This window comes from Gymnogyps californianus, chromosome 10 (genome assembly GCF_018139145.2).
Source record: "Gymnogyps californianus isolate 813 chromosome 10, ASM1813914v2, whole genome shotgun sequence".
Lineage (NCBI taxonomy): Eukaryota > Metazoa > Chordata > Aves > Accipitriformes > Cathartidae > Gymnogyps > Gymnogyps californianus.
In genome coordinates, this window is record NC_059480.1 from 12,090,684 (window position 1) to 12,112,217 (window position 21,534).

Here is a 21,534-nt window from a genome sequence, read left to right on the forward strand (position 1 = left end):
CAGCTCCTGCAGAGCAGCATCTCTCATCCTACACAGGCACTCCCATAATGTCAGGTATCCGTTCAATGCTGCAAAAACACAACGGTGTCACAAACTAAGGGATTACAGGGCTAGGAGGGGGGAAAAGGAGGGATCGTTTCAGCATTTGAGGGTTGCCCAGAGGAAGCACGAGGCTTGGCGGGCAGCTGCGCCGCGCGGGGCTCTCGCGACGCGTGGCCGGCAGGCGCCTGAGGCGGGACCCCCGGGCGGAGCTGTCGGCTGGCCGGGCCGCGGGAAGGCGGCGGGGGGGGGGCAGGCGCCACTTAGGGCGCGATCTGCGCCGCAGCACACCTCGCTCTCCAGCGATGGTGATGTCTCGCCAGCGCCGGCCGTAGCCGCACGCTGCCGGCCCGAAGTATCTCAGAAACGCCGCCGAGGCGCCAGAGCCGCCCCCCTTCTCCACCCTGCCCTCTGCCTCCCCCCCCTCCGGGGGCGGCGGGGAGTGAGATCGGCGGGTTCCCGCAGCCCCCGCGCGCTCCCGGCCCCAACCGCCGCCGCGCGCGCAGCCCGAGCGGGCGCGAGGCAGGGCCGCGTGCCAGCGCGCACCCGGGCCCCCGCGTCGCAGGCGCGCGGCCGCTGGCCGCCAGGGGGCAGGCGCGCGGCGGGCCGCGATTGGCTGGCGAGGGCGGAACGATGTCGCGGTGAGTCCCGCCTCGCCGCGGAGGTGGGGAGGGAAGGTCCCTGCGTGACTGGTCCCCCGCCCGCTCTCCCGCCGGGCGCCGCGGCGGCAGTTACTTAGCGGTTGGGAGCGGGCGCTCGCTGCGGATTTCTCTGCCTGGGAGGCTCTGCCGCCGGGGTGCGCGACGCAGCCGCTTCTCGCCTCGCCATGTCCAAGGAAGCGAAGAAGCCCTTCCGCCAGAGCATGGCCGAGTGGCGGCAGTTCGTCTACAACCCCAACAGCGGCGAGTTCCTGGGGCGCACGGCTAAGAGCTGGGGTAAGGGCTGCCGGGGGGGGGAGGGGGGGGCGGTGCGCGGTGAGCCGCCCCGGGCCGCCGGCGAAGGCGAGGGGCGGCGGCGGACAAGGCCGGGGGGGGGGGGGGCGGCGGCAGCGGGAGGGCCCCCACGGTGATGCGGGGGCGCGGAGTGGGATGCGGGGGCCACGGCGGCCAGGTGAGGCGGCCCGCGAGGCCGCGGCGCACGCGCCCCGATGACCGTTGCAACTGCCGCTACCCGCCGGTCTAAAAATAGCTCTGGCCGTGACAGCGGGGGGGGGGCCGGGGCGGGGGCGCCTCCTGGAGCAGGTGGGGGTCGGGGGAGGAAGAGGAGTTTCTGGGAGCTCGTCCCGAGCTGACTCACCCTCCCGCCTCAGTACGCAAATGCAGCAAATTGGGCCCGCAGGCTCCTCCTCCGCCTGATCCGCGGAGGGATGGGGGATGGGGGGGGGGGGAATGGGGGGACTCCGGGGGCCGCCTCGGTGCGGCTGTGACGGGCTTCCGCCGTGGAGGTGTGGGGCCGGCTCCCGCCCCGCGCTTATCTCTCCCAGTTGATGGCAGCCTGCGTGCATATCAATGCAGTTGCTCTTCTCCATCTATTCCTTACCGCTCCTTCTCCCCCCCGCCCCCCCCCGCTCTCCAGCATCGCAGGAACTCGAGAATGAATGAGCGCGAATTGCCTTTGTACTGCTAGACGGTAGCTGCGGATCAGAGAGGGAAAGCAAAAAACCAAAAACAAAAAACCCAAAAAACCAAAAGTTTATGAGCCCCAATTCTAGATAGTCTACAAAAGAATGATCGTTGTGTGTCATTGTGCAAAATTTGTTCCAACGCAGGGCTTCTGGGCCTTTTATTTTTCTTAAATTAAGCTTTTAAATGAAGGTTCTCCAGTAAAGGTTGTGAAGGCAGTGTTTGTTTTCCTATTTTCAGGTAGTCTTCCCATTGCTTTCCTCTGAGCTGGAAAGCATGTTATCATAATCTTGTTGCTTCCAATAAAAATATTTGGATTTTCTGAGTATGTTTTCTCATATTAAACAGTTGTGTAAATGCTTAATATTAGGATGTTTCTTCAGTCCTCATGGGACATATTTACTGACTTCAGAAAATGCTGTGTCTCCTCCCAAAACTTGGATGTAGTTGGGATACTTAATAGTTGTGCTTACAAAACCAACAAGAATCTCAGTGTGGTGTAAAGGAACAGGCTAATACATCCTTGGCCTTGACACAATCTCAATGAATACTCATGTTGAAATAGGGAGGAGGAGCCTTAAGCAGACTGTGTATGGGGTGTGCTTTCTTTGCGGTGCCAATGTCTCCTGTCTATCAAGAGAGGGACCTAGCTCTGACATGAGTTCTCCTCCATTCAGATGGAAATAAGAGCTTGCGAGCTACTCTGCCAGTTGAATAGCAAAGGAGAGGAAATTTCCAGTATGCTGTTGTCTAGTGATCTTTCTGTACAGGCAGGTTTCCTCAAGTGCATGGCCTGGATGAATGGGTGTATGGATTGCAGAAGTCTGTCTGTGTCATGAAACTGACGAGTGCAAAGACTGTGGGCACATTAGAAATAGCTTGTAGCTTTTTTTAAAAAGTGAAGTTGGAACAACTTTCTCTGTTTAAACCTATCTAGTAGGATAAGTCGCTTATAATGTTACTAGTCTGTGCTAGTCCAAGGCCAATAGATAACACTTGAAATTGATACGACTTAGTTGGTAATTGAGTTTCTACAGCCAGCTCTCTTGATAAAAGATGTTTTTCCATATTGAGAAAGTATGTATAGGCTTAGATAGCAGTTTGAATAATTTTACTTCATTAGTAAGTTTTCTTAAGTAGTTTAGGTGATTGGTATGTGGTTAGTGCTATATACCTTTTCCTTAGCTTGGACATTAAGAGGTGACTGTTCAGCAACACTATAAATTGTCAGTGTATTTTTTTGTCAATATTTATTTGTCCAGGCGTTTTGTGATTAACATATTGTGCTTATTTAATTTAATTATATACATTAAGTAAATTATAGTCTTTGACTGTTTTGGGGGGTGGTATGTGGCGTTCTGTTTGGTTTTTATTTTTTAATTGCAGAACACTAATTGAGTGGCTCTGTTGGCACAGAAGAATGTGCAGGGTTTGGTCTCACTTCTGCCCTTGCAGTACTGATGTGAGCTTAGAGCAGTCTCACTGACTATTGTTTCTTTTCTGTTGCCAGTCTCCCCTCTGAAAGGTGGGGAGATAGGAGAAGAGAGCTCTGGTTGCCAGTCCATTTGGCTGTGGTGTCTCCAGGGGCAGCATGATAAGAATTCAGTTGGCTCTGATTCTTCCATGTGTATTGCTCTTGTCTTAAGACAGCTTCCTCACAGAAATAAGACAGAAGCAGTAGAGAAACTGTTAAATAATTATTCACAGTATGTGCATGTTTTGCCCTAGTCTGAGACAGTCCTGGAGGCTTATGTAAATTGTAACTGCAAGGCAGTGATTCTCTGTGAATCTGAGTGCGATGGCATTGGAGTACTCATCTTTATCTGCCATTTCTACTCCAGGATTTGTGAAAAGATCAAACACAAGCAGCTCCTATACTGATTTGTCATGTAACAGAGGTATGTTGCCTTTTAGAGTTTGGTAAAGAGTTGCCTTTTACAGTTTGGTAAAACCCCTGTACTATGTCTCCTCTTGCTGTAAAAAATGAGAGATTTTTACTTTACTTTTTGCAGACTTGAGGGATAATTCAATTTGAATCTTTCACAAATTGGTATCCAAGTGTAACAACCCCCCCCCAAACCCTTACATTTTTAATTATCTGGCATAATCATTTGTTGTATTAAAGAGACAGAAAATACTGGAAAAAACTGTTGATGACTTGCGTTGGTGGTGTTCTCAGCAACAAGGCATAAGGGGCGCTAGTAGTCCTCACAGAGGTGATGGGAAGGAGGATTGGTTCTGGGGTTCCACGCAGGGTTTAATCAAGTAGGGCGAAGAAAGGAGAACTTAGAAGACTGCCGTGTGGGGCCTTCTTGTAAGTAAAAGGAAGATTAGCATCTGGCTCTGCCTGTAATGGCAAGGTGCTGTGCCTGCCTAGAATTACAGCAAGAACAGAGTGAGATCATGATAGAAGTATTGTAATGGGATGCTCGCTACACACTCAAATGTGTGCATAATCTTACAATATAGACAGTAAATTCTTTTTACACAAGGTTACGGAAGAATAATTTGTGCCAAAAAAAAAGAAAAGGGCAATATAGAGTCTAGCAATACTTCATTTATGGTCACACTAGATGTCATGTCAAGCCTGTTTAAGCCTTTCTGTAAAGCTAGTTGTGTCAAGGTGTTCAAGGTAGAGGTGGCATTGTCTTGAAGTACATAGAAATTAGGACCTACTGAATATTCTTTTGAATGCTTAGCTGTATCCTTCAGTGCACAAATATGTGCTTGAAATTAAAAAAACAACCAAACAAAAAAACCCACCAGCAAAACCCAACACCTTATTTTTAGGAAAGCTTTCCACCATGTTAATGGATATACAGTCTTGTCAGTCACTGTAACAAAAGATCCAGTTTTGCTTCTGTTTAGTCTTCACTGAGTTCTTGCTGGGACATACAGTGCTGTCAAAGTTTTAACTGCTTTTCTGACTTGGATTCTTCTGTGTTCTTTATCTGTGTTTTGAGTAGGGTTTTGGTGTGATTTAGCTTTCTTCACAGGTAGCGTAATATTAAACATTCTGGCATCACTGTCTGCCATTGCAGTAGAAGCACTTGCACATCCTAGTTGTGAATTGGAGAGAGACACAGTGCTCTTTTTTTTTTTTTTTTTTTTTTTTTTTTTTACTGTGGCAGATGGACAGTTCATGTAAAAAATCCTGCACAGCCAGGAACATGACTGCAGTCAAAATCTTACTAAACTTTTCCATGACACTGCCTATTGTAAGAAATGAATATTTGAGAAATCAGTAGAATTTTTTATTTTCCATGACACAGATCACTCTGAGAAGGCTTGCCTTCTCTTCTTGCAGGTACCAGTAAGTTCTGGTGGTACAGTGAGGGTATTTTGGGAGTTTAGGGGGTTTTTTGTGTTGTAAATGCTTAATCATGACATTAAGCAATGGCTTTTGTGATTCTTTGCAAGTGTTGCACTTGACAATTTTTATTGTCTTCTGAAGTGTTTAGCCATGTTATAAGTGGAATCCTGGCTTATTGTGAAATAAACTGTAACACAGGACTGAGGTTTTATTTCTTCCTGAAGTCTTCCTTCCCTCTTTTTTCCTCTCCCTCCCCTACCATCCCCAAAATTTGGAAAACAGTAATTCTCAAGTGTCTAGGGAATAAAGTTGAAACATGACTAGTGCTTATCTAATATGTATAGTTATGTTAGTTTAAGGCAAGGAAATCCATCTGCAGGTGGATCAAAAGTCTTTCTTGATGTTGCTGGTATTGGTGCTGGTCACTAGTAACATTGCTTAGGTATTTAAATCCCACTAGTTAAAGATACTGAAGAATGATGATGCAGGTGATGGGATCGACATAGCATGGAATCCAACAAACCATAAAGACAGCATTTCATTTTCATTGTTGCAGATAATGTTGAATAGTTACTTCCATGTCTGTTGTGAGAGTGTTTATATCGATACCTGTATACACCTACCTATGTATTACATATAGGTAGATCTGCCAATCTGGTTTATGCCAGATTGACATGCTTTTTAACACTTTTGCCATGTAAAGTTTGGAAAGCTTGTATTCGTCATGGAAATGATGGCCAGGTACGTGATATCTTGCATTCACCAGAGTCAGAAATTCTGATTTTCATAGTGGAGAAGTGTTTTGATCCCTGCAAATGAACTCCAACTAATGATGGCACCAACATGGTTCAGAAATAGCAGTTTTCCAGATTTGACTGTTGCCTATCGATGTGGTTAGGATATGAAGGGGTTTTGGTACTGTGATGCCCTGCAAAAAGGAAAAAAAAAACCCAAAAAAACCCAACTAGGTAAATTGTAATGCATTGGTTTTGACAGTTTTCCTTGTGTGATAGTTTTAGTGTCAAAGACTGAGAGACTCAAAGGGTTTGGTGTAGTAAGGTGTTCTGCAACAATTGAATTGAGTTGCATGTTAGATGGGGTAGCTGTACTTTCCTTGGAGTAAATGTGGAGGATAGCATTCCACTGTTACTTGGCTACATCTTGTTTCCTGACAAGAAATCCAGTGTTATGTGAAGTTATTTTGGCAGAGCTTCTTGACAGGTTATGGCTTGTTCACTGTGATTAGCTTAGGATAATTAATACTAATAGGCTCACAAAGAGCAGCTTACTCAGTTTGGAGCTCTTGGAAGTTGCAGAGGGGTTTTTTGTTGTTTGTTTTTTCCCTCTTTTTCATATGGCAAAGTAGCATAAATGGGGTAGTTTAGTGGTCAGTGTTCTGCAGTACATTTACAAGCTATATTAAAATAAAGATTAAAAATAATCTCTGTGTGTGCGCGCACACGCACTTTGCTGGACTGGGGTAGGCTAGTGGAGTTTCAGGGCTGTGAATAGAAATAGTCTGTCTAGCCTTGTTAGTGCTGCAGCCCCGATGGATATGATGTTGCTGGGAGGGACAAGGACTCCGTAAGACTGCAGTCTCCACCACGGAGTCGATCACTGTGTTTTAGACATTGGGGTCCCTCTCGTTTTCCCCAGTATTGGTGCTTCCTCTGTGGGCACAAGGGCTCCCCAGGGACTGCCTAAATGTAGCAGTTCTGCCCTACTGCAGCTCTTGGCAGGGGAGGCAGACCCCAGCAGCCCCCTTCCCTGCTGGAGTAGAGAGGCTGTGTAGGTGGGTAGGCACCATTGCCTCGACTGAGGGAGCAAAGGAAGAGAGCTGTAGCAGGCTTGGGTCAGCTCTTCAGGGTGCTTCAGTCTGAGGTCCAAGGCCAGTATTGCAGATGTTATGGTAGTATTGGCGCAAAGCAGTACTATACTTAGGGCCATGTCTGCTTAGAAGTGCACCACTGTGGTGCTGTTATGCCCATCAGTAATAAACAAGTGGGCAGGGATTTTTTTTATTTGTGTTTTACCCAATGAAATTGGGCATCATCTTTAGGAAGTTAAAATACAGATGTATTCTGAAATAGCTCAATGAAAAAGATTTCCCTGACTTTCTTGCTTTTATGCTAATTGCCACAGAAGGTACTTGTCTTAAATGTCAAACTTTTTTTCTGTTCCATTGGAACTGGTTGATGAATGTCTTGGTCACTTGATGGAAAGTGTACTTTTTAGACAGCTTCATGAAAGTGTATTCAATAATTGATTAACTTGTAGGGATCAAAATGAGAGCTGGCCAAAGGTTTTGTAAGGGAGTTTTTTTATTTGTTTTCGTGATACCCCAAATACATTGGGTATTAATCAGAAGATAATTGTTCTGTTTTGGATCCAGTTAAAGCAACTGTAAGCTTATAGGTAAAGCAAATTGCTGGTGTGCCAAATACAGATGCAACTTCCATAGTGGCTTTTGTTGATTAGGATTTCTACTATGTATTTTTATATGCTCTTTTCAGCTTCTAAGTGGCTTCTAAATAGCCTTAGAAATAGTTTATAATAGATGTCTAGCTGTCTTGTTTGTTATAGAGTAAGCTTGTTCTTGTATTGAGGTACTTTGCTACTTCTAATCACTGTGTTGTATTTTAGATCTCAGTGGTTCCCAAATGTAGTTTAAGTAGCTGATCACTTTCAGATTATTGCAGATTGGTAAGTAACTTTCTCAACATGTGAAATTGAAAACTAAAACCAAACCAAAATCTAGTAACATTCAGCTGGTTGCTGCAGAGAACTTATGTTATGGTAAAGATACTTTGGAACCACCTCATTATTTTAATATATGTACTTCTCCTGAAGGAATTCAGTGTAATACAGGTACTTTCATCTTTAACAGTCATGGATTACTGGGGGCTGTAGTACACCAGAAAATATTTCAGTGCAAAATGCAAGCATAGGTTCTGGGACAGGAGCCAGGGGTTGGGCTTCCTTCTGTCATCTTCCAGTGGACAGTACCCATCACTGGGGTACAGTCATTTTTGGTTTTGATTTTTCCTTTTCTGTGGAAGGGTGAAAAATACTGCACTTGATTCTCTTGTATAATCAAGTGTCAGTGGTAGAATGTTGCATAATGGTTTTGATGTGCTTTTCTTGACCTGAGTTATATCTCTTTGGCTTCCTGATAGCAGCCTTATAGCTAGAATATTTTATAAAAATGGAATTTGCGCCGTCTTTTTCGGTTATATTTTTGAATTAGAAAGGTTTTGAAGATGGCTCTCTGTGCAAGCATCTGAATTCCTCAGTACTTGTAGATCTCCCATTCTTTTTGACAATGTCTATGCATGTGTTCTTAAGTCTCAAGTGTTCAGTCTTGAACACGCTCAGAATCACACAAACAGAAATCACAAAACCACAAACAGAATCACATGCTCTTTTTTTAGGTTAGTATTGTATACTCAATTAATAAAACAATTTCTGTTGAATCTTAAATGTCTTTTAGTAAGTCTTCCATCCATGTAGTATATATGCTTCATCTTTCATTGGGAACTATCTCCAGGTAAACGTAAATTTTAAAAGGTAATCTAATAGTAATCATCAATACATATTCTCAGAACTTCTGAAAACAAAACCAAGGAATGTAGCAAACAGTATGCTGGGGTTTTGGGGGTTTTTTTTGCTTTAATGAGTTACACTAACATGGGTCCATCAGGGTCAAAAAACAAATAATGCAAGAATACAAAACCTTGTTTGAAAACTTAGTTACTAAAATAATTGAGCTGTCCCAGATTTTAAAAGGCTTTTAAATTAGGGTTATGCATCATAACTGAGAAAAAGGGCAGAAAGTTCTATGAAAATCTCTGCAGCTGATCTGAGTCCGTGTCATCTCTAAAGTAAGATTTTTAACTTTGGCCTGTCTGTTACCTTGCCTTTTCAGTAAACAACTGATCTCTGTATCCAGAGTGCATGTCTGTGCATGCATAATGAAAAATGGGGGGAAAACAGAACAGGGGAAAAAATAAAAACACTTCATCGCAGTAAGTTTTCAAGCTGTTTTCCTAAGTAGTGTTCTCTCTTAGCGATTTGTTGCAGCTAAGTGATGGAGAGGTACAACATCGTAATAGGCTGTTTCCTCAGGTTTTGACGAGCTCTTCCTTAAGCGACTGTCAAGTTGAAGCTAGTAACATCTGTGTAATTGGTGAATTCCAGGAACGTTGCCATGTCCCGAGGTAGATTGGTAAAGCGGGTGGATGCGTTAGGCTTTTGTTAAGTCTGAATAGAAGGCTTGGTTTGTTTTCAAAAATATGCAGCAGAAAGCCTTATCACCTTGAGAGGTCTCTTGTAACAGGACTTACGTGTGAATGAATGCTCTGTGTGGAGTTCTCTCAAATATCAGCTATGTTACTAAAGCACCAATCGCTTCCTACCTGTTCTGGATCCAGTGTAATAATTTTATCTTTTCACTCAGTTCTTTCGTCTTCCCTATGACCTCTTCCTTTCCAGATACAAAACTGTAATTCCCTTAAACAAGTGAAACTATTTTTTTTTTCTAGTGGACTGCTTAGTCATCTTTGCCAGCTTTCCTATGTAGCCCAAAGAGCGGTTTTTAATGCTTCTCTGTTAAAAATAGAGATGCCAAAATGCCCTGTAAATTTTAAGAGCCAAAAAGTATGAAGAAAATGTTTTTGCACGCGTTATTCTGCACTGTGCAATACATACGTATGCTAGAGGCATATTGATTTATAACTACAATTAGGAGTAGCAAGGGATGGGGGGGGAACCAAAACCAAATGTTTTATTGCTTATTTCCCATTTTGATTTTCAAAACAGGTAACGGAATTAGCTGAAACGAAAATAGTAATTTTAGCTTTTTCTTTACAGGTTTGATCTTACTATTCTATCTGGTATTTTATGGCTTCCTAGCAGCACTCTTCACATTCACAATGTGGGTTATGCTTCAGACACTGAGCAGTGATATACCAAAATATCGTGACCGGATTTCTAGTCCAGGTAACAGTGTATTTATTTTTTCATAAACCTCTGTCTGGTTTAACAGCTAAGTTTCATTTGAGAGTTTGTTTGAAGTATGAACTGCCTAGGGGAAACTGTGATTATTATTCAATTATGGGTTTCTAAGGTAAAACTTGGTGTAAGGCAAGTTATATACATTTATAGCATAAATTCAGCTAGTAGCTTTTTGTGTGTATGTGCTAACTTTTGCTGTTTTTTCTCTAAGTTCTTTTCAGTTGAATTTGTCATGTATGTAGACTGCAATTTTACCTGCACATCCACACAACACGCTGTTGTAGAAGTGGGATTATCATTTAATCAAATTGTTTTAAAGATACTATAAACCAGTTCTCTTGGATCAGATGGAAGGCCACCTGTGATTAGTATTTGATACTTTGAAGAAAGTACAGGAAGGCTGTACTGTGGGGGTGATCTGCTCAAGAGCGTGTAAGGACTATGATACGAAGGCATTTCCAGAGTTTTCATTATAGTATTAGATAGCTTTCAACTGACATGGAATGTCTGTGGATTCCAGGGGTTGTTGACCTGTTATGTAGGGATCCGCTGAAGAGACAGGGTCCTGTTTTATGATGAAGCTCAGTCCACGTAACATGTAGCTGCCACTAAAAGTGGTGTCTTGCTCCCTGGAACTACTGCTTCTTTTGTGTACGTGCCCATCCAGTCCCACTGCTGGCTGGTTCAAGGAGCTATATGTGACAGAAACAAACCCCTGCACAAATAAAAATGAATAATAAGGTGGTTGTCTTTTTTTTTCTTTTTTCTTTTTTTTCTTTTTTCTTGTTTCTTTTTTTCTTTTTTTCCTTTTTTTTTTCCTTTTTTTACTTTTTTTTTTTTAAAGATTGGTTTAAATATATCACAAAAATCTGTCATTATAGGCTCTATTTTGGTGTATCTCCATATTGGAAAAAAATAAAGGTTTTTCACTCTGAAAGATTTAAAAGATGCTTCTGCATACTTTAACTACACCAAAGAGATTGGTGTTTTCTAGTTACTGTTTCTGGAGAATGTGTATTTGATTTGTATATGCAACGTAAATGATTGGGCCACCTGAAAATTTGATAAGATATCTCAAATTTTATAATAACTTGGCTCAGGGATGAAATTTATGTTTAAAACACAACAAAACTAAATGGCTATGCAATATTAATATTTTGGTGGAAGTTAGATGACATTATTTTTTTAAATACTTTTTCCTTTTTTTCTTTTTCCTTTTTTCTTGCAGCTGCATCAACACTTAAGATGATACAGTAATCTTTGTGTGAGCAAGTTGCACTTGGGCCAACGTGATAAATGTCTCTGGATTCTGAACAGAATTTGTTTTGATGTAGTGTTCAGGCCTTCTCTAACAAGCGTCCTCTTCTTATAAGGGATTCTTGAGGATTTGTGCTGGTTTTTCAAGCTAAGAATGGGCTAAATGCTGGAAAGAATAATAAAAAAAAGACCTGCTTAGTTTAAAAAAAAAAAAGGAAAAAAAAGAAAGGGGGGAAAAAAAAAAAAGAAGGTGGCTTAGTTGACCATTTCTCCCCATTTCCTTTGTGGTAGCCAGAACCTTGGTAGTGGATGGAGTTGTGGGTCGCTGTGACTTAATACTGGGCTTGAGTGACATTTTTTCTCTTGTGCCTCTCACAGTTCAGGGTATTAAATTTCCTTTTTTTTGAAATAAGTCATAAGGGATGTTTGCTTTAAAAAGTACGTATGCCACAATTAGTTTTTAATTTAAGAATTCCTATAACATTTCTGAATTAAATTTTTTTATTAACGATGTCTTTAATTACTCATACATAAAAGTTAATAAAATTGCTTATTTCTGTTTTAATGTTTCTCTTTAACTCTGTCATTTTTCACTTGCAGTGAAACATGTCATGTTCCTGGCTGTAAAACTTTAAATTATAAAAAAAATTCTACACACAAAACCTGGATGGCGTAGGTCAAAGGTTCTACTCTTGTGTTAAACATACTTGGAAATCTCACAGTTGATTTATTTTATAATTGATATTTGACTTGCATTGTACACTGGGATATAATAGTATCAATCAAATCCAGATGATTTAAAAACCTTTTTTTAAAATCCCTCTTGGAATTGTAGGATAATGTAATCTCTGTTACAATCCTAGATGTGATCCTATGTCGAGGCTGCTAATTCTGTTCCTCTAGAAGAGCCCAAATCCTGCATCTCTCACAGTCTATGCATCAGTCCTTCAAATAGCTTTTTCTATAGAATTTACACCATAGTCTCTAGGCAGAGCAGACTGTGATCCACTGGAATTGGAGCAGTCCCTTCCTCTTAGGATGTTTTTGAAGTTCCCCTGAAGCAATAAATCTCTTCAAATTATTGTTGCATTCATTGATGACTAGTTTAGTTACTTCATCATATTTACTTTGGAAAACAGCATCTAAGTCCTTCATTTACAGTATAATTCTATAGATAATAACAATCTCTTCTCCCCCAAAACCCCTTAGCGTGTAAAAACCCCTTCAGCGATTTTTTTCAGCCCTGTTACTAATTATCTTGTATTTTGTTGAATCCCAGTTCAATATGGAGGCCAGAAGATGACTGTAATGGTGCAAAGTAATTTGCAGTCAAAAATGGTATTTGTAGTTTTATATGGACTGTCAGTCATTAAGGCATTTAGTTGTGGCTTGCCTGGAAATAATTTAACTGCTGCTAATGCAGAAAGGAGGATTTATGATTTATTGGAAATCCTACAAAAAAGTTAAGAGTCAAAAAGCACTAAATTATATGGTTTTGGGGTTTTTTTAGACTCTAAAAGATGTTTGTCTATGATAATTCTCTAGTATACACCTTTATTATTTCCCAATTTAAAGTATTCATAATAATTTCTGCCTTTGGATGAGAAGCTTGGTCATTTCTATAGGTGAATCCTTAATAGACCCGGGCTGCTTAATTGCACTTTCTATATGCTTTCCAAAAGCTTACTGTGATTGATTAACTACAGTAATATATTAAGAATCCAACATTAGGACAACTTATCTGACTTTATCTTCCCACTGTAGTCTTATCTTCTTAAATGTTTATTTGGTATAAAGAAGGCCTGATTTTATTTATTTATTTATTTATTTTTTAACTTTGGGAGATGAGTTTTTTCTGCCTTAAATTTTATTCATTTGGGAATCTAGTTCTAATTGGTTTTGCTGGAGGATAGGAAACTACATGGCAACCTAAGCTGACACAATTAGTTGCTGCTGTAATTGCAACTTCTTCCCGTATGCCAAGTTTGACGTTGATCAAACCATTTTAATATTCAAACTTAGAAGAAAACTAATCTGATAATAAATAGGTTGGGTGGGTTTTGTGTTTTTTTTCTTTTGTGGAACTGCAATGCCATTCACAGCTATACTTGAAGAGACAGATGCATGGACACTCATCTGTTAATCACAACTGCAGAGTTACCTTAAGGTAGTGTGAATAAAGCAATCAATCATACACCCTTTTTTGAACAGATTTAATCTCTGCAATATCTGGTGGTGTAGTGCTATTTCATCTGCTACTGAAGCTGTGATGAATAGTAGTAGCATTAGGTATCCGTGTTAGTGACAACTCCTGCTGGTACAGGGCTGTATGTATTAGCAGAGAGTGTGCCTTTTGCTTTCACCTGCTACAAAAAAATCGCTAAGATTTAATTCTGTACCTTTCTTTACCCATATCCTGGGAAGATATGGGTATTAAACCACGTGCAGTGGTTTAATAAAGTTTCTTGTCTTCTCCATGAAACAGATGACATCTAAACTTTATGTTTGAGGAGAAGGAGGAAAGGACTAACAACTAACTTGGCTTGTGTGTTTTGATTGGGAAATGTTTCAAGCCATCTTTATGCATTATAACGTTTTTAAAAATACTTTGTTTCTTGTGGGTTTCTATGAGATTAATACAATCATAGCTTCACTGTGTATTGCCTAAAGCTTTGAAGCATAGCTTTAACTGGAGGTTTTCTGGTTGTGGTTTTGGGTGTTTTTTCAATTATTTTTTAAGTTTAATTTGCTGGATATGGAAAGTGGGAAGTGAATCAGTAAAATTTTTTGATTGAAAGTGATTAAGTTGCTGATTTTGCTATTCCTAATCAGTTGGGTTTGGTTTGTCAATTGCAGTTATACATTGGATTGAATTTAAGTATTAATTCATGTAATGTTGATTTTGATAACTGGCTTCAAACACAAACTACCTTCCCGTACTGTGGAATATAGGGGCAACATTGATGTTTCTTTACAGATAGGTATTTTCCAATTTATGGATATGATTTTTGAGTAGGTTAGAGTGGTGTAGGGAAGAGAAGTTGTTTAGTTCTTTACTTGCACTTTTTCTTTTTAAGGACTTATGATTTCACCAAAGCCAGACACTGCATTGGAATTTTACTTTAACAAGAGTGACGCCCAGTCATATGCAGAATATGTTTCTACACTTAGAAAATTCCTTGAATGTAAGTAAGTTACTTACAACTGTCCAAGTAATTCAGGAGTCTTAATGTTGAGTACATTAGTTTCCTTTTTTGCTTGTAGTTACCAGTTGTTAATGAAGACTGATGCAAGTTCAGGCTTACTCTAGACATGTGTGTTATTAAAGTATATACTTTACATAAAAAGGTAAGTATCAATACCTATATTGGACAGGGAGCCTGAGCATGAGGAATAGTGGAGTACATAATGGAGAGTTTTGGGTCCTAGTCCAGTGTTTTGGTGACGTGGTTGTTTAAATACTACAAGATGTAGACATTACATATGCCAAAAGAATTCAGTGTAAAATTACATAGGTCATGTATTTGGAAGCAAAGTTTATCAAGACTTAACTGATCAGTCTTCATCTAAATGGCTTGGTAACTGAGTGAGAATCCTGTAGTCTTAAGAACTTGAGTGTTTGCCTGTTTAAAAAATGAGGCACACAAAGATTAAATTAATTGCAATTTATTAATTTTCACCCTGATACACAGTATTTATGGGCAGAAATATTAAAACATTGACTTTAGAACATGGAGAAAAGGCAACACAGGACAAGACTGAAGGATGGCAAAATCACTAAAGTCATACATTATTTTATATATGTGCCTGTATGTACACTTAATCTAGTAGTACACAATTTAAAATATTAGTAAGTTTAACCCGTCAAAAGTTGTAAGTCAGAATTGAGGAGGTGCTGTAAAATCTCACCTGTGTGCATGAGTTGCTTTGTTAGCTACACAAGCTATACTTGAATCAGTATCTGGATTCGTAGTTTTGGTGCCTACTAAAAGCTTCTGTGAGTAGGCTTTTCTTTCAGAGCTCTGCCAAGGGTTCATGGGAGGAATGCTACATCTCATGATTACCTGCCTCCTGCAGTTCAGTGGGTTTTGGACTCTCTCATTGAGGATGAACTTTCCCTTTTTCTGTTTTACTTTGTTTATGCGTAGCTGGGGGAGGGGTGTAAGGGAAGGGAACAAAACCTGTTAAATGTGAATAGATGAGCGTTTGTGACAATGTGATCTCTGTACTTGTGAAACACAAGAAAGTGAGAAACAACTTGGGATGTTAGTATAATGTATATAGTATAAGTGATGTAAATGTAGAGGCAATTTAACATTAGTCATTGAAATACTTGACGTTTTCCTGTGTGTTTATAAAATAAACATGTGCAAAGGGAAAACTGGTTTAGTTTCCAGGTAAAAATTTGATTATTTATATTTTAATACATTATTAGTTTAGAATATATAATTAGGTTATCATTAGTTTATGTACAGAAATTAATGAAGTTGTGATTATTGATACGATTCAAAAAGCAGGATAGCATTATTTCTTTTGTAATACTCTTTTTATTCTTTCATTCAAGTACAGTGCCACTTCTTGATAGGCTTTGAAAAAGTAAGTGTTTGTTAAGATGGATATAAGAGACATAGTGCTCTGAAAATAGTCCTTTGAGAAAACTCCTAGACAAGTAACAACTATAAAGCAGATGTTTATATAGGCTTCTGCAGTTTTTGGCTACTTGTATGCTTTATACCATTGATTTACAAGCTATATCTGTTTCATAGCATATGATGATTCAAAGCAATCCCAAAACATAAACTGTACACCAGGAAGGATTTTTGATCAGAATGATGTTGCTGTTAAAAAGGCATGTCAATTTAACCTCTCTGAGCTTGGACAATGCTCTGGAAAGGAAGATAAGACCTTTGGCTATTCTAAAGGAACTCCCTGCGTGCTTGTGAAAATGAACAGAGTAAGTGCCTACTTGTTTTTTAATTCTTAGTATAAGTGCTCCCAACTACCACTGTATGAAAAATGACTGTAGAAAAGGACTGAAATACGTGTTCAGTTTGCTTCTCAAGATATTTGCATTTCTGGAATAGTGTAATTTACTAAAATATCTAGCAATTCGTGTTTCAGAGAGTAAAATGAAGTGAGCTTTTTGAGCATTCTAATACTTGGAAGTATTGGCTTTGATTACTTGCATCAAAATATCTGAAAACCCTGTTTTAAGGAGTACAGTGCTCTTTGTTTTTGCTTACTGTTCTATGTAACAGATTCTAAACCACTATGCAGGTAAAGTGTGTTTTACTTCATGTCTGCATTCTAGAAACGTAATTACAATGTAATGCATTCTGTAACTCCTAAACTATGTAAGGTGATGAAAACTTTACTGGACTTTTCAGTGATGTTGTACGTTACTTGACCTGCTAACTCGTTTGAGCTATTAATGTTACATGCTGAATGTAAAATAAGAAAATAGTCCTTTCTGTGGCCACTGTAACTATTTGAGTTTTAACTTAACAATGCTTTAAATCTTAGTCCTAGTCTAAAATTGTGCTTTATATAAAAATGACATTAGATAGATTTGCTCCCTGTATGAACTCTGTCATATTAAGTGGGGGAAAAGTTCAAATTCAGTCTGTAAAACTGGAAAGGGGAAGAAAGTCTATAAATATTTTAACTTTCTCTCCTTTAGATAATTGGATTAAAGCCTGAAGGAGAACCACGTATATACTGTACATCTAAGGTCAGTTCTGAATGTAAGAAGTGTGTCGTTAATTTTCCTTGTGATTAGGATGAAAAGTGAAGTAATATACTGTGTCAGAACATTTATTTCACTCCCTTTCTTGTTAGACTTTACTTTTTTTTTCTTGTTTTCATCTTATGTATGTCTAGTTTAGTTTTAGTGTCTTTAATTTCTTTAGTGTGCTTATAAAAATACTTTGTTGTTGTTGGTTTTTCATCTTTAGATGTATTTGAGCTGCCTGACTTGCTTTAGAGTCGAGGAAAATGCATACATGTTATTTGTGGTCGTGTTTATTTCTTTATTTATTTATTGTGAGTTGTGTTTTGTTTTCCCATTTCATAACCTATATTTTTATTTTTTCTCCATGCTGCAAGTGCACCTAAGACAATTTTATAAATGATGGGTAAGACACAGTGTGGAAACTAATGTTACTGTTCAAGTGAAAGTTGCCTTCAAATCAAGTATAAACTACTTATAATAACAGCTAATCTATGCATATTTGTTGTGTACCAATGGATTTACACAGAATGTTTTATGGCAACTATAATAATTACTTTGACTTCTGCATATTTTTCCTAGACTGCTTGGCAAGCAGTGAAAGCCTTGGTAAGTTAGTAGCTTGAGCGAGGGATGGAGTCATAGCTTTTAGCTTGAGGTGACTGATAAAAATGTAGGCTGGGAAATTTCAGCAATTAATGAGACAAATACTGTAAGTGTTCCTGCCTTCATCCTAGGTATCTGTGGTAGGCATAAATTTTAATACTTGATTTTTGTGGAATCTTTGAAAGTTTTGATCTCCCCATGACAGTCTGTTGCAAGTAAAGGTGATTCCTTCTCTTATTTGAGACTGATTTCTTTGTGTCCATTCTTAAAAAATGTTGTTCTGCTGGAGGAATTATTTGTTTCTTTAGAATAAAGCAATTCAGTTCCTTCTACTTTTACTAGTACTCGTTCTTCTTTGACTTCTCTAGTTTATCATTTTTTGTAATGTAATAGCCCAGACTGGACTGAAGTTTGCCTCTAGCTGAGGTATTGTTAATGACAGAATTTTTCCCTCTGTCATCACATTGGAAGTAGAAATGTCTCTCAAGGTGAATTTGCCATTTGTAATACATTGAGTCTTTACTTTAATCATTTTACTATTTAGATCTTTCTTTTGGTTATTTCCCAGTCTGTATTTGTAGATGTGATTTCTTGAAGTTCAGAGCTTTGAATTTCATGTTGCTATTTTTGGCCCCCCATCTGTAATTTTTCATGATCGTTTTAATGGGATCGAGTTCTCTGAAGTGTTTTGAACTACTTAACGGCTTGGTGCTATCAATGAATGATCTTTCTTTTATATCTCGCAAGTCCTTACTGAAAACACTGAATAGGGTCCGGGACAGTCATCTTCCTTTCCACCTGAAATGCTCTGTGATGTGTTGAGAACTAATGTTCAAGTGATTTATAAAATATTGATGGTAATCCTATTTTATGATGATTGTATTTCTTCAGCTTTTTTATATGGATGCTCTGTGAGACAGTGGTAAAAGCTATACTAAGCAAATCACGGACGATGCTTTTTCTTATCCTCTTAGCTGATTTAACTAGCAAAAGAATAAGTTTGGTAACAACTTGGTTGATCATGGTGGGTTTTTGTGCTATTTTTTTACCCGTTGAGATACTTACAAATAAATTGTGTTGTATGTTATGGTATGTATTTTCTTGCATCCTCTTTCTTTAAGTATGAAGTACTGCTTTTTACCATATCCAGTTAGAATTTTTCTGATCTACACAGGTGTGGTGTTTTTAAATTTTAAGATTATTAATCTTTGTAGTTCTTTAGTGACTTCCAGGGAAAATATTTGTCAGGCTTTGCCACTTTGAATGCATCTATTTTATCTTCAATTAGCCTATTCTCGCCCTAGCTCATTGTGATTTACCTGCTTAGGAAAGGTTAAGTATTGGTTATAATTCATCCTTCTCTGTAAACAACAAAGAAGCAGCATCAACAACTTTCATTTTCTCCTTTTGTCTGTGCTTCATTTTTACAGAACTACTTCTTTCTGTTATGCCCCTTGCTTATTGAAACTCTTACTTTAAACTTAAAGGATTACACTGTTCTTTACATCAGCTTATGAGGCCTTGTTTTCAATTCCATTTTTATTTCTTTGACTCTTTAGGATATGAGTGTTGTGTAATGGTCTCTTCCTCTTCTGTAGTGGATAAGGTGAATGCTTACCTGGAAATAATATCTTGTGGCTCTTCTGGATCATGTTGATGCAAGGATGTGAATTGTGACCCTCTTGTGTGCACACTGGAAAGGTGGAGAAGAATAGCCAATAGGCTTTTGTGCATTTTGCAGACAAATTTATAATTGCATTGCGTCTGCCACTGTATTTGAATGTTCCCTAAATACTGGCTCATAACAGAAGTTGAAGTGTAGTGGTCATTTGTACTTCTCTATTGCTTCTCTTATTCAACGTGTTTACCTAGTCTTTAAGTAACTGATGCATTCTGTTGCGGTTTTTCTGGTTTGGGTTTGTTTGTCCCCCCGTCCCCCCCCCGTGTTGCTGTCAGCAAATGTGGATTAAAAGAATTGAGGGTGTACTGCAAAGTTTAATCCGGGTGACACGCATTTCTGAAAATAAACCCTGTGCTGGGTATTAGCTTCATAGAATATATGAGCATATTTGTGCAGTTCATAGCAGAAATGCAATTTACTAGTAATTTTAAATTTTACATCAGAAATCTTTAACATCTGAGTGATAAAGATGGATTTTACTTAAAAGGTGATTTAATTGAGGAGAGCGGAAATCCTACTATCATGTTCTCTTCATTATAGAGCAGACTTTTTTTTTTTAACCTGTAGATTTGCTGTTTACCAATTTTTCTTTCCCCTTCATCTGTGTTTTTAAATATTTCTTGTTCTTTATAGCTAGAGTTTTACATATGTTGAGAGCAATTTGGAGAAGTGTCTGCCTGCACTTAACACAATCTGCCTTTTAAATGGAAAAAAATTTTTTTTTTTTTTTAATGAAGAGTACAAGTCTCTCAAATACATTCTCCTGTGAGGCGATTCTTCTTTCTTCTCCCTGCACTTTTCCTATGAGATTTTTTTTAAATAGAAAAATTTTAGCTAGATCTGTGATTTCAAAGTCAGCACACTTGATAGTTGGGGATGCTCCCCACATAGTGGTAGCTGTCATCACTGTAATTTCTGTAGATTAGGGAAGTGAGTGTTTGCAGTGTCAAGACACCAATTACAGCTGGTTCTTCCTCCTGCACCCTGGAGGAACTGAGCTGCTGTAGTCTTGAGGATCTGCACAAAGAGAAACAAGTCAAAAAAGGATTGTATTTCCAAGAAGTTTGAAGATCAGCATTTTAGGTCTTTAGTTTGGGGCTGGAGGTGTGTAATTTCCTGTGCGCTGGAACATCTTGCAGCAGTATTCTTTCAAGTTAAAACTACCTTTACTGAAAACTGGTAGATTTGATGCATGGTATTTTTTTTTAACTACAGAAAAGAAAAATAGCCTTGGTTCCAAAATATATATATTTCTGCTGTTCAGTGACCATCTTGACTTTGTATTAGGTGTCGCTTTTTAGTTTACAAGAATGAAGAATGGCTGTATGAATGACACTGTGCCTTGCTATTGTCAACATACTCAGCATCTGAGTTACCTTGCTTTTTGTGACAGAAATCTTAGCTGTTTTACAGTTTCTACTAATGGATACTGCTCTTTATCTTGTGCAATGATACCATTTCTTCTTCTCAAATGATTACAGACCAGTCTTGCCCAAGTTCTTTCCCTGGGTCTTTGTATATTATTTTAACATCTGCAAAATTATTCTTTCTAAGACACAATCTTAATAAAGACCCAGTAAGTGAGGTGGAAGTCTATCTGTCCAGCTAAGTAGTCTGATTTTTAGATTTGCTGACTGCCTGCAACTCTGTGGAAATTGTAAATGGTAAGCAGAAAAAGTGACACTCACTAATGGACTGATTGTTGAAGCTCTGCAGCAAATGCAGCTTGTTTAGGTGTTGGGGTTTTTTTAAATTGTGTAGGGATATTAATTAATTATTAAAGAAAACCCTAAACCCCACAGCAGTTGCATGAGACAGGCAGTTGCATGTCCCAGAACCTCTCTGCTATTGCACTGATAGCCTAATGCATATATATTTATGACTGCATGCATGCCTTGTGTTTAGCTGCTCCAGAAAGCTCTACTCCTATTTATCTTTCTTATGTTATTCTGTATTCTGATTTTTTTAACCATTATTTCAGGAATATATTTGAAAAATGAGTATTTTCAGCTGCATGAGCTTTAAATAAAATAAAGAATAATGGTGAAAAGCAACACATTTCTACTTAGTAATTATATTTGCTAGCTCAAGGTCCAAAATACTTAATAAACATATATTGATGAATTGCAATAATTTAGACTGCAAAGGAACAAGAATGTGGCCATATACTAAACAACATATTGTATTTTCTTTTGAGGAGGTAAGAAGGTATTTTTGAGCTGTGGTTTATTCTTTACTATTTTTTGATCTTTGTGTTCCTCTTTTGCCTAGTTCT

At 38.9% G+C, this 21,534-nt stretch overlaps 1 protein-coding gene across 2 annotated transcripts in view; it reads left to right on the forward strand.

Annotated features, from left to right (window-relative positions):
* The first annotated feature begins 743 nt into the window (after window positions 1-743).
* Window positions 744-21,534, forward strand: part of ATP1B3 (ATPase Na+/K+ transporting subunit beta 3) — a 30,263-nt gene continuing 9,472 nt past the window's right edge. The window contains exons 1-6 of one of the 2 annotated variants that reach the window (XM_050902451.1): window positions 744-974; window positions 9,844-9,972; window positions 14,322-14,429; window positions 16,011-16,198; window positions 16,925-16,975; window positions 17,555-17,581. In XM_050902451.1, coding sequence (XP_050758408.1) covers window positions 866-974; window positions 9,844-9,972; window positions 14,322-14,429; window positions 16,011-16,198; window positions 16,925-16,975; window positions 17,555-17,581 — 612 coding nt within the window. In that variant the 5' untranslated portion in view covers window positions 744-865. The remainder of the gene's footprint in view (window positions 975-9,843; window positions 9,973-14,321; window positions 14,430-16,010; window positions 16,199-16,924; window positions 16,976-17,554; window positions 17,582-21,534) is intronic. The other variant, XM_050902450.1, reaches the window with a different exon arrangement.